This window comes from Pseudonaja textilis, chromosome 18 (assembly GCF_049901715.1).
Source record: "Pseudonaja textilis isolate UNSWEBS1 chromosome 18, rPseTex1.2, whole genome shotgun sequence".
Lineage (NCBI taxonomy): Eukaryota > Metazoa > Chordata > Lepidosauria > Squamata > Elapidae > Pseudonaja > Pseudonaja textilis.
In genome coordinates, this window is record NC_142007.1 from 5779887 (window position 1) to 5792978 (window position 13092).

At 43.4% G+C, this 13092-nt stretch overlaps 1 protein-coding gene across 1 annotated transcript; it reads right to left on the minus strand.

The window, feature by feature from the left end:
* Positions 1 to 3169: 3169 nt before the first annotated feature.
* On the minus strand, positions 3170 to 4873 carry CORT (cortistatin). Its single transcript, XM_026715874.2, has 2 exons — positions 4591 to 4873; positions 3170 to 3464 (listed from the first exon to the last, which is right to left on the minus strand). Exons 1-2 carry the CDS (start codon positions 4774 to 4776, stop codon positions 3240 to 3242), a joined length of 411 nt encoding a protein of 136 aa, XP_026571659.2. The 5' UTR covers positions 4777 to 4873; the 3' UTR covers positions 3170 to 3239.
* Between the last annotated feature and the right edge of the window lie 8219 nt (positions 4874 to 13092).

Here is a 13092-nt window from a genome sequence, read left to right on the forward strand (position 1 = left end):
GGAAGGTTTGTATTGGCTGTCAGTTCTTGTGTGTTTTACTCGGTTAGTTGTGCACTTTGTCGTCTTCATTTAGGATGGTTTGGACAGTGGGTACTTCCTATTGAAACAAAGGAAAAAAAAATAACTTGGCTTTTTACTCATGATGACTTCTTCCTGTTTAAATGCTGGCTGTTAATTTGTGCTCTGCTCCGTTAAGCATCTATGATTCGGTTGAAGAAGCAAAAACGGAATAAAAACGAAGGCTCTTCTTGGATTCGCCTTCTTTCGGTGTCTTCTCTCCCCAACCGCCAGGTCATCTGGGCCCAACAGCTCTTACTCACAGCAAGCTGCCCCTGTGTGTGCTTTCCTCCCTGAAGGGTGCAGTTACAACGACCAAGAATGCTGGGATTGCCCGAGACAAGGGAGGGACAGCCAGCCTCCTAATTGATCTTCCTCACCCTGACCGTTAATGTTCTTGAGAAGGTGCTGCATGGAAGGGCTCGTCATCAGAGGTAGTCTTCAGCCGGTTCGGACTGGTTCTGATGGACCAGTAGCAGAAACTATGACCATGTCAGAGAAACGGCAAATACTACCTCTGACTGGCCCCGTCCACCTGCATCCAGGATTCTCCACGCGCACCATTTTGTTCAGAGCTTTGCAGCGTCAATTCAGCACCAGAAAAATTAAACGCAGATGGCTGGTGCTTCCTTTAACCTCTTTATAAACATAATAAGTAGATTTTACAAACCAGCTGTAGATTTCTCCGACATGGAGCAGACTCAGACAGAAGCGTGTTGCAAGTTCAGAGCTTCGGCAGCAACTTCCGCAGCTCAGAAACAAGGCATCACTTTCACTTTAGTTCAGCAGGCAAGCAAGCTAGTTTCATCTTCAACAGACAGGCTCAGAGCTCTTCAGAGCTGCAGAGCTTAATATAGAGCCACGCCTAGGCTACTTTAGTTTCGGTTTCCAAACAGTCCTCATTGGCTGACTTAGTTGCTGTCCCTATTCACTGGCTGACCTCCAGTTTTATTCCAGTTCATGAATATACTCTTGACACATTTTGGCTCCCAGGGGGCTGCAGTGTGGCCTATCCTGTGAGGTTGGGGTACCCAATCGATCTATTCGCTGCCTCCCAGCTGACGGGCATGGTTGGTCTATTGCTGCCTCCCAGCTGATTGGCTGGGTCTCCTTTGGTTGCCCTGCCCAGGAGAACGGAGCTGGAAAGCAGGTTCGTGGGGTGGGGAGGATTTTGCAGTATCCTTTCCCCTGCCACGCCCACCAAGCCACGCCCCACAGAACCAGTAGTAAAAAAAGAATTTGAATCCCACCACTGCTCACCATGAATCTAACAGGAAGGAATACGGTCCCACAACGTCCTGGAGCACAGACTGCACATTAAGGTGTTTGTCAAAGCTTCTGTGCCTAGTTTGTATTCCGTGCATGACGCAAGGCCTCCACATGAGGCCACTTGAGCAAATCACCGAATGCCTAGCCACAGGGATGCCCATCCTGTAAACACAATCAGTGCTCTCCATGCAAGCACATTCACCGCTGGCTGGTTTCCTCTCTCCCAGTTTGGCATGGTGGCGTATCTCATTTTTCTTCCGGGCTACCCAATTTGCATACATAAAAAGTACTGTTCTGAATTTTACCAAGTTGGATGCTTGTTTGTTGGTTCGCGCTTGCAACCTGCAAGTGGTGAAAGCCAAATCACACTCCAAAACTGATTCCTGAGTTTTTGTTTTTTTACAAAAGTTGCAGCTAACGGTGCCGAAGGTTAACCAACGGAAAAACAGCCTGTCGCTCGTTTGTTGCTGGTAGAGAATTGGAAGTTAATGCTATGGGATTTTAGCTCTCAGGGCAAAAGCTGGATTTGGGAGGATGCAGCTTGAGGGATGTAGTTGAAAAAAAGTTTTCTTTGTGGGTGGAATTATCACTTTGAGATTTCAAGCAGGACTGTGTATTGCTATCAAAGGTGCCTGAGAGAAGGGCTGGTCCCGTAACTGAGGTATTGATTGGAGCATTGATGCTTCCTTTTCACCCCAAACGTTGCTCCAGAAGTCAGTCAGATTTTGAGCAAAGCTAAGGAGGCGTGACCTTGGTTGCTTTGACTCTGACTGATAACATCTCAACCTCCCATTATTATTCTGTCTCAGAGCTAGCGGCATCCACATGTTATCTGTACTAACCAGAGAGTGCCTGGTAGTTTTTATCAGCGACTTGTTTCCTATGCAGCTCCCAACCTCAAAAGGGCTTTAAGGGGCATTTGCACAAATTGTGAGATGCCATAATATCTGTCTGCAGCTCTAGCCATATCCCTTGCCTCAGGCATCCATTCTACTTAGCATTTGATGTTTTCTCCATCCATGAAGTTTTTTCTGTGATTAAAATCAGGAGCTGCCCTCCCCCGGTTTTTGAAAGAGAGAGAAACACACACACACAAAGAGAGAGAGAGAGAGAGGAAGGGAGAACGAGAAACAGAAAATAAAGAATGAAAAAGAGAGAGAAAATGAGAAACAGAATGAGAAAGAGAGAATGAGAAAAAGAATGATAAAGAAAGAGAAAATGAGAAACAGAATGAGAAAGAATGAGATAGAGAGATGGGAAAGGGAGAGAGAGAATGAGAAAGAGAGAGAATAAGAAATAGAGAAAATAAAAAAGGGAGAATGAAAAAGAGAAAATGAGAAACAGAATGAGAAAGAATGAGAAACAGAATGAGAAAAAGAAAAAGAGAGAGGATGAGAGTGAAAATGAGAAACAGAGAATGAGAAAGAGAGAGATGGGAAAGAAAGAGAAAGAGAGAGAGAGAGAGAGAGAGAGACCAACCGGAAAATAAACATAAGACTGGGCAGCCCAATGTTCTCAGGCCATGCTTTATTTGTCAATTAAATAATCACAGAATCAGAGTTTGTACTTTGATGAGGAAAAGGAGAAAAGCCAGAAAAGGGGAAACGCCACAAAAGGCAAAGAGATCGCTGGCCACAGCTTAGCAAGACTCAGGGGTGGGGGGACGTGATTCGCAGCAAACTGACCCAGTCCTTCGCCTTCAGCCCACCCACCCACCCATCCAACTTGCAGCATTTGACAAAAGAGGCGTCGGCTCACTTAGGTTGCAAAATGGGATGAGAAAGCCCCCTCCCCACCCACCACCCTGCCTGCAGATCGAGGCTCATCTGATCGGGCGGGAACCACACAGGCGGTGATGTATTTCTCTTCTGGCGAGAACAGCTCCGGATGCCCGAAAGGCCTTGGAGGGTTTGTTAGCAGGCAGTGAAGGTTTTCCAAAAGAAGTTTTTACACGGAGTTTTGCGGTCTCGGGGGCTGAGGTGTGGTGAGGGCCCCAGCATCAAGGGCTCTTCCTCCAGCTTTCTTTCTAGAGGATCTTGGAAGTCGGCGAAAGCCGCTGCCTCGTGATCTGCGTCGACTCCGTTTAGGAGCCCTGCTAGCATTTTCAGAACGAGGATTTTCTGAGCTTTGGATGGCTCCTTATGGCCGTGAAGGAGGCAGGAGAGGAGAGGGAGAGAAAAGGAGAGAAGGGACAGTGAGATATATATTTTTTTTCATCCTTGCAAGAAAGAAGTTTTCTTTGAAGGAGGGGGGTGAGGGGAAACCCAGGGGAATTCACATAGAGATTGTGATAATCACATCCAATTTTAGATTTTCAAGACAGACCCCCCCCTTCCTATTTATACAGGTAAATCACATCCAATTTTAGATTTTCAAGGCAGACCCCCCCCTTCCTATTTATACAGGTAAATCACATCCAATTTTAGATTTTCAAGAGAGTCCCCCCCCCTTCCTATTTATACAGGTAGCCCATGACTTACAATCCCAGCGGAGCCCAAAATTTTGATGGCTAAGCGAAACATGGTTAAGTCAGTTTGAGGGCTGAGTTAGTTTCACCCCACTTCAAGACCTTACTTCTGGCTTCCCTGCTGACACTGCTCATCAGAAAGTCGCCAAAAATGACCCCGCAGGACGCAGCAGCGGTCATTAAATACGAGTCAATTGCCAAGGGTCTGAATTTTGATCTCAGGAACGTAGGGTTATACTAAGATCGTAAAAACTGTCCTAAAGTCAGGTTTTTCCAGTGCCGTCGTAACTTCAAAGGGGCCACTAAACGAACTGTGGTAAGTCGAGGACTAGCTGTAATAAGGAGAGCACAGTAGAAATTAACAGGTCCACGGCGTTCGCAAGGGACCTCATCCTCCCAAGGGAATTCTGTCTGAGCATAGCTTGGAAAGCTAAACACTGCTGGATCTGATTTGAAGCCACATGGGCAGAAATTCCAGGAAATCCTTTCTGCAGAGAGAGAACTTGGAAAAGCCTCCCTTTCCAGAAAGTGGAAGAAACCTCCCCCATTTGCAAGCCAGCCTCCTCCTGTTTCCAACGAAAAGTTTGTCTTTCTTCGTCTCTGATTCCTTCACGGGGACCGCCTAATGCACACCCCTTATTACAAATATATATATATATTTTTCATGCCCCGATGTCCCTCCAGCCTGACTATTCCATTATTCTTTTTAAAGCCCGCTTTCCTTAAAAAGCGCCCCCTTTTCTCCGATATCAGAGGAATGTCAATTTATTCCCCCACCCCCCAAAAAAACCCCTTACCCTGCTGGTCTGTGCAGAAAAGTTTTCTTCCCCCGGCAGAGCAGCTGCACACATACTCCAGGTCAGCAGAAGCACCGCAACAAACCTGCCCACCATCGTCATGATGGATAAATTTTGTTTGGGAAGCTGCGAGAGAGAAGCTGCGAGGCAGACTAGCTTCAGTGTATTCTTCCCCGGTTGCCGCATCTCCTTTTATAAAAACCCTCCCTGAGCTGTGCCAGGTGACGGGATCTGGGAAAAACTCTCTCCCAAGCCAATGAGATTGAAGACAAGTGTCAGCATCCGCTGTTTGAGGAATGAGAATCTAGGAGAAGGACCGACCCCAGGGGATACTTGTGACATAACAGCACAAACGGGGAGGTAGGAGATAATTCCACCAAATGATGATGGTGGTTGAAGTTAGACAGATTTCCCCCTTTCCCCCCATATTCTTACATCTGGAAATGGAGAAAAAAATTCCAGAGCTGAACAAAGAAAAATTTCTATAAAGGTGGCCACTCTCCTTCCGTTCTCTGATTGCTTATTTGTACCCTATGACTATCATTAAGTGTCGTACCTGATAATTCTCTTCTCGTCTCTTTTCTTTTATGTGTACTGAGAGACCAGTTCCAAATACCAAGACAAATTCCTTGTGTGTCCAATCACACTTGGCCAATAAAGTATTCTATTGTATGCTTTTTTAAAAAGTTTAATTTAATTTAGCTTATTGTCATCGCACCTCGTACAACAGAATTAAACGCCATTTAAATTTCCTTGACCAAAAGCTGTGTTTTGTAGGTTTTTCTCCCCACTCCACGCTTAAGTCCAGCAAATAACAGAAGCGAAAGCAGAATTTTTTAAAAAATAAAACGCAGGGCATTGATAGCACGCATAATCCCGTGTGTTCAGAAACAAGGAAACTTGCGAAACAAAGAGGCGCTGATGTTCGAAGAAGACTTTTTTCCTCCTCTGAAATGCAATTTTCCTTCCCGGTGGGATTCAATTCTACCCCGAGAGACCAGAATTTGTGGAATCGTCTGAATTTCCCTCCTCCTTGAGAGAGGATGGTTTTATCAAAGAATGAATGGCTGACGGGGAAACTGTGTAGAATCTGATCAGAGGCCATAAGCACTGATTAGAACGGTCCCAAAGGTGCTTTTTTCAGGAGGTAACCAGCCTTTCTTGTTTTACTTTTGAAGACGTTTCGCTTCTCATCCAAGAAGCTTCTTTAGAGTGGCATTTTTAAACTATTTAACTTACTAAATGTTTTAGATAGGTTTTAGACTGGGTTTATTATTATTGTTGTTGTTATTAAATACTCTGTAGTGTGATTGTGATGTGGTGTTTGGGGCACTGTGCTGGAGTAGCTTTCAAATTTTATTGTATTCGTGGAATGCAATGACAATAAAGGTATTCTGTTCTGTTCTATTTTATTTTATTCTATTCTATTCTATTTCTTCTATTCTATTCTATTCTATTCTATTCTATTCTCTTTCTCCTATTCTCTTTTATTCTATTCTATTTCTCCTATTCTATTCTATTCTATTCTATTCTCTTTCTTCTGTTCTATTCTCTTTCTTCTATTCTATTCTCTTTCTCCTATTCTATTTTATTCTATTCTATTTCTCCTATTCTATTCTATTCTCTTTCTTCTATTCTATTCTATTCTCTTTCTCCTATTCTATTTTATTCTATTCTATTTCTCCTATTCTATTCTATTTCTCCTATTCTATTCTATTTCTCCTATTCTATTCTATTCTATTCTATTCTATTCTATTCTATTCTATTTCTCCTATTCTATTCTATTCTATTCTATTTCTTCTATTCTATTCTCTTTCTCCTATTCTATTCTATTCTATTCTATTCTATTCTATTCTATTCTATATTCTCCTCTACATTCTATTCTATTCTATTCTATTCTATTCTATTCTATTCTATTCTATTCTATTCTATTCTATTCTATTCTATTCTATTCTATTCTATTCTATTCTATCCTATTCCATTCCATTCCATTCTACAGCTCGGACACTATCTTAACACTTCCCCACTATCCTGTCAGAGCTGAAGAAGCTTCTTGGATGAGAAGCAAAACGTCTTCACAGAAAAAAGAAAGAAAGAAAGTCCAGTTGCCTCCTGAAAAAAGCACTGTTGGGACAGCCATGACCTAGATGATGAAGAATCTCTACAGACATGGCTCAGAATGATGAAATATTTTTCTTTTCTTCTCTTCTTCATTCGCCTCACCCAGTAAATATGCTGAAGTTTTTAGTTAGTTAATCTACTGCTGACATTTGACAGCTTTAGACATCTGCCTTGTTTGGTGAACAAACTAACTATCGTGGTTTCCTGATGGGCTTCTCTTTGGGTAGGAGAGGTTTTTAGAACAACTCCCTTTGCCGATAAAAAGTCTCTTGTTACCCTTGTTCAGAATAAAACATACCCTGCAAAGCTAAGCCCAGTGCTGTAATGTTCCTTCAAAGAACATATCCATGAAAATTGAATTGGCCCATTAATGGCAGTTTTCAAGAACCCTATTCTTTCGAATTGCAGGATAAAAATTAGAAATAGCCAATAACTGAAAGCCCAGGAAGGGAAATTATGTAAGATGCCTCTGTAGAAGATAAGAAGTGAAACGTGCATGCACGCACTCAACCCTGATATGTGGCTATAGATATTGCAAGTACTTCTCAACTTACGAACTCAATTGAGCCTCAAATTTCTGTGGTTAAGTCAATTTTGTCTCATTTTACAACTTCTCTTGCCACAGTTGTTAAGTAAATCACTGCAGGTTTTTTAAGTTAGAATGTAGAATAGCAAGAATTGGGAGGGATCTTAGAGGTCTTCTAGTCCAACCCCCTGCTTAGGCAACCTCCATTGTTGGAGCATTCACAACTTCTGGAGATAACTCATTCCACTGATTAATAGTTCTGTCACGAAATTTCTCCTTAGTTCTAAGTTGCTTCTCTCCTTGATTAGTTTCCATCTGTTGCTTCTTGTCTGCCTTTGGGTGCTTTGGAGAATAGCTTGACTCCCTCTTCTTTGGGGTAGCCCCTGAGATATTGAAACACTTCTATCATGTCTCCCCTAGTCCTTCTTTTTATTTAAGTAGACATACCCAATTCCAGCAACCATTCTTTATATTCTTTTAGCCTCCAGTCCCCTAATTCTGTATTTGGTTTCTTTATGTAGAACAAGAGAAATTCAGAGAAAATTACTGGGAGGAAGTAGAAACCTCCTCTGTGAGGAGATGTTACAACATTAGAGGACACTTAGGATACAATCACCTAATAACAATTGTGTGATTGACAAGATTCTCCATTGGGAAAGTCGTCTGGTGCTCCTCAAGATTCCATTGTGGGTGGTGAGTGCCTTTCAGCACCCTGGACAGAGACATTTATCCTCCAAGAAGGGAGAAGGAACCTGGCTGAACTGCCAGATTTTTCTGCAACCATAGAGTCCTAGGGCTGGAAGGGACCTTGGAAGTCCTCTACTCCAACTCCTCACCAGATAACAGATAAAGATAACAGATAATCAGAGTTGGAAGGGACCTTGTAGGTCATCTAGTCCAACCCCCTGCCCAAGCAGGAGACCCTACACCATTTCTGACAAATGGCAGTCCAGTCTCTTCTTGAAAGTCTCCCACAACTTCCAAAGGCAACTTCTGTTCCATGGGTTGATTGTTCTCACTGTCAGAAAGTTTCTCCTTATTTCCAGGTTGAATCTCTCCTGGTTCAGTTTCCATCCATTATTCCTTGTCTGGCCTACAGGCGCTTTAGAAAATAGCTTGACCCCTTCCTGGTACTATTCTGGAGAAATGGTTGTCCAATTTTTTCTTGAATGCCTTCAACGATGCAGCACCTACAACTCCAACAGGCAAGCTAGTCCCTTGATTAATACTTCTGACTGTCAAGAAATTCCTCCACTGCTGCTTCTCCTGCGGCTATAGAGAATAAATTGACAAATTTTCCCTGTGAAAGCTATTCAAATAGTGGAAGACTGCCATCATGTCTCCACTGGGCCTTCTCTTCATTAGGCGAAACATACCTAGTTCGCTTAGCCAAAATCTTACGACTTAGCCTTCTTTTTGAATAAACACCTAATTCTATCTGATCCTAAGCATTTCTTTACTTGCAGGTGTCATTGTAAAAGGAAGGGCCAATGGCAACGGGTGTGTACAGACATGGCCAGACGTGCAATGGCAGAAGGTGTGGATGAGAGATTATAAGGTTTAATGCTGCTTTTCCTTCCATTTCCAACCTTCGCTGCCAAGTTCCAACAAACAAAGGAAACAGGGAACCCAGCAGGACATAACTGATGGCAATCCCATGGCCACGGGGATAGTGCGTTTGTACAGGATTTGCCTAACAATGACAACTGGGACTGCCACGTCGGCTGTCATATCGCTTAGTCATGTGATTTAGTGAGGGCCAGTCCCAATTACCATACTTCAGCGAGGATTACTTCTAATAGTACTAATAATTATAATAAATAGTTAAGAGCCATGGTGGTGCAGTGGTTAGAATGAAATATTGCAGACTGACCGCCCACTGCCAGCAGTTCAATCCTGACCAGCTCAAGGTTGACTCAGCCTTCCATCCTTCCGAGGTGGGTAAAATGAGGACCCAGATTGTTGGGTGCAATAGACTGACTATGTAAAATGCTTAGAGTGGGCTGTAAAGCACTATGAAGTCTAAGTGCTATTGCTATCTTCCTTCCTACCTTCCCTCCCTCCCTCCCTGTGGTTAGAATGCAGTATTGCAGCTAACTCTACCCACAGTCAGAAGTTCAATCCTGACCGGCTCAAAGGTGACTCAGCCTTCCATCCTTCTAAGGTTGGTAAAACGAGGACCCAGATTGTTGGGGGCCAGAGGCTGTAAACTGCTTAGAGAGGTCTGTGATGCAGCCTACAAGTCTAAGTGCTAGTGTTAAGAGCCATGGTGGCCCAGTGGTTAAAATGTGGTATCGCAGGCTAATTCTGCCGACTGCCAGCAGCTCGATCCTGACTGGCTCAAGGTTGACTCAGCCTTCCATCCTTCTGAGGTCAGTAAAATGAGGACCCAGATTGTTGGGGGCAAGAGGCCGACTCCGTAAAACAGCTTAGGGAGGGCTGTGAAGCACTGTGAAACAATATATGAGTCTAAGTGCTATTCCTAATAACAAAATTACAGGGGAGAGCATACGTGTCTCCGTCTGTGTGTGTATTTGTGTGTCTGTGTAGGTTTTAAGGCCTTCTGGGAGGCCAGCAGGGGTGTCATTTCCCCCTTCACAATTTAGAGGCCATTTCACTCCAAATGACTCTGGTCAGCTGACACCGAAAGCAGAAACAATCCAAGAGAATGAAATAAGAAAAGAAAAGAAAAGCAATGAAAAGACAACATCGATACTTTAAGATTCTACCAAGCATGCTTTATGGTGGTTGTTTTTTTTTTCCCTGTTAAGGAAATTGCACAAAAAGGGCAGGGGAATCTTGTTTTCCTTCTTTAAAGATCCCCAGATCGTGTGGAAAAACAAAGCTGGCATTTCGCTTTTTATTTCATCAGAAGACCCGGGAGTGGGAAAGGCGGCATTCTACATCCCATCGTCAGGCTGATCTGCAGATTTTACTGCTTAAGTTTTCGGTTTTAGTTTCTTTGCAGCCCAGTCCACAAGTTTATGAGCTGTAGCTTTAAAGTATTCCTTAATCTCTTTGCCAAGGTCCTTTAGTTTTTCGGAGAAGCTTTGCTCCTAATAGGAAAAAAAGCAGGGGTTAAAATTTTTATAATACCGCCTTCTCAAATTTCAAAATCTTTCAGGTTAACTTTCCTGCTAGATTTCTCTCTTTGAAGTATACTGAGCGTTACCTCAAGAACGTGAGCATGTAATGAAGTCACATCTTTTTGCGTCAACGTAAAACAGATGGGGGAAAAAAAACCGCCCACTTTACTTCTTCAAAAATAAAGAAAAAAAAGAAATATTTTTTTTATTTTTCTGGAAGGAAGCTAAGTTTTATTGATGTCTTTGACACTCCTGATATAATTTCCTTGTATTTCTAGGCAGGAGATGGCCATGGATATTATTCCAGCCTGGAAAGGAAGTTTTTTTGTAAAAGATGTCCTCAGCCTGGTAGGAATTTCAGTTCTGACCTCATTGCTCTTTTTGCTAAAGTAAACCTGAAGTGCCTGGAATTAAATTAGCCCTGTGAGGTTTTATGGACCACTAGCTCGATACCCCTGCTTCGCTGTGAAACTATGTGGTCAGGGTTAGTTTTTGGGGAGGGAAATAAGGGGGGAAAAAATTCTACCTCTGCCTACCAGCATCCATCGGTATTCATCTGGCTAACGTCCGGTCAGTGTGTGAGAGAGTTGAGGGCTGTTTGGAAACTGAAAGAGTATTTGCTGTGTGAGCAAGAAGGAGACAGCAAGGAGCCTGGGTGTGGCTTAGCTCAACTGTTCTATCCTTAAAGCTGCTTGGTGCTCCGAAACTGAATCTCCGCTCCTCTGCTTGTGTTTTGCATTTGGCAGAGATTTCTTTTCAGGTGGGGAGGGGGAGTAGAACTCCTTAGCATCAGAGCATGTTAATAATAATAATAATAATAATAATAATAATATATGAAAAATTAATGGCTCTGATGGTCATTTGGAAAAATCCTTCCTTAGTGAGTCCCTAGAAGCCAGGAGGAACATAACGTGCCAAATTTCAACTTTGTAAGCTTTACAGTTCTGGAGATTTTGTGATGATACGTGAGTGATATTTCGCTTTTTATAGATTATAGATTAGGGAAGTTGAGGGGCCCAGCCTGGAAAGGAAGTTCTCGTGTGAAAAGTGTCCCCTCAGCCTAGGGAGATTTTCAATTCTCCTTGCTCTTTTTGCTAAATTAAACCTGAAGTGTTTGGAATTAAATTAGCCCTGTGAGGTTTTATGGATCACGATATGTTTTTCAAATTCTGGCTTTATTGCTGCACCATGTATATGAGTGCAAACCCTGGTTAATGCCTTCAATTGGGTGTTTCACCAACATGTTAGAAAGGTCTGTGCAGATAGGATGCTAAAGTCAGTCCTGAGCATGCAACTAACAGATAAGCAAATAAACAACAGGACTTCGATGAGAGATCTTGATGGGATGGGAATTCAAAGGAATTCTGCTTCTTCTAGATCTGCATTATGACCAACTTAGGTTTTAAATGTTGGCTTACAACAGTGAAAGAAATAACCCCATGAACTCAACGAAGAAAGAACACAGATATTCCTCAACTTACAGCCACAACCGAGCCCCAAATGTGCTTTGTTAAGTGAGTTTTCTCCCATTTTACAACTTTTCTTGCCACATTTGCATTCGCGAATCGTGGCAGTTATTAAATTAGTAACGCAGTTGTTTAAGTGAATATATGTTTTCCCCATTGGCTGAAGGTTGCAAAAGATGACCACAGGACGTTGCAACCATCATATATTACTAACATACGTTCGGTGCCAAGCATCCATATGTTGAACATGTCACCACGGGGACGCTGCAGTGGTCATAAGTGTGAAAAATAGCCACCAGACACCCTTTTTTCAGTGCCGTTGTAACTTTGAACAGTCACTTGAAATGTCAGTCCATTTACCTACCTCAATGTCACGTTCTTCATTGGGATAATCTCTCTTGGATCTGCCCTCTGCCTCCTCAGTTTCCTTAACCAGAACCAGGAATATCACTCCTAGGAGGAGAGGCAGTAACTTCATGGCAAAGAGAAAGATCTGGAATCTCTCAGGGGAGTGGAAAAAGCCGACGCAAGCAGAACTGGCGCAGGGGGCAAGGGCCGCTCCTTATGTAGTCTTGACTACGCTCAGTTAACCGAGCCTCCACCTCTTCCTGGACTAGAACCAAGTGCAAATACAAATTTGGGAATACGGATCTGGGTACTCGCTGAGCTTGTTTTATGGACCATTGGGTGACCTGTATTCCATGACGTGCTTCTTAATGAGTCCACCTGGCGGCCTTCTAGGAACAGTTGAGGAAATGTAGAAACCATCATGACGAAAGGAATATCTGGGTATGACTTGCCCAGTAAGGACAACGGTAGATGACTTGTTTGAACCCTCAACTCTGCTCCTCCACCCCGGAATCTGGTTCTGACTCCCTTCCCATCGAACAGAAGAAGGGGGTCACGAATGGGGATCGGATGACCGGTGGGTTCTGCAACTGTGCAGGGGTTGCTTAAAGATGGCACCTGGGATTGGCACCCCTGCTGTCATTAATGATAGCAGTCACGTGACCTCATTGCAATAGCCCTTAGACTTCTATACCGGTTCACAGTGCTTTCCAGCCCTCTCTAAGCGGTTTACAGAGTCAGCCTCTTGCCTCCAACAGTCTGGGTCCTCATTTGACCCACCTCGGAAGGACGGAAGGCTGAGTCCACCTTGAACCTGGTGGGATTCGAACTGCTAAATTGCAGGCAGCCGGCAGTCAGCAGAAGTAGCCTGCAGTACTCCGCTCTAACCACTGCGCCACTGCAACTCATGTTTTATGACTGGGTCAGTTAGTTAGAGCCGGACCCAATGATTGTA

Coding starts and splice junctions, on each gene's coding strand:
- CORT (XM_026715874.2), bottom strand. CDS start 4,776: ATGCGGCAACCGGGGAAGAATACACTGAAGCTAGTCTGCCTCGCAGCT. Junction 3,465..4,590: donor TTTCTGCACAGACCAGCAGG/GTAAGGGGTTTT, acceptor CACGGCCATAAG/GAGCCATCCAAAGCTCAGAA.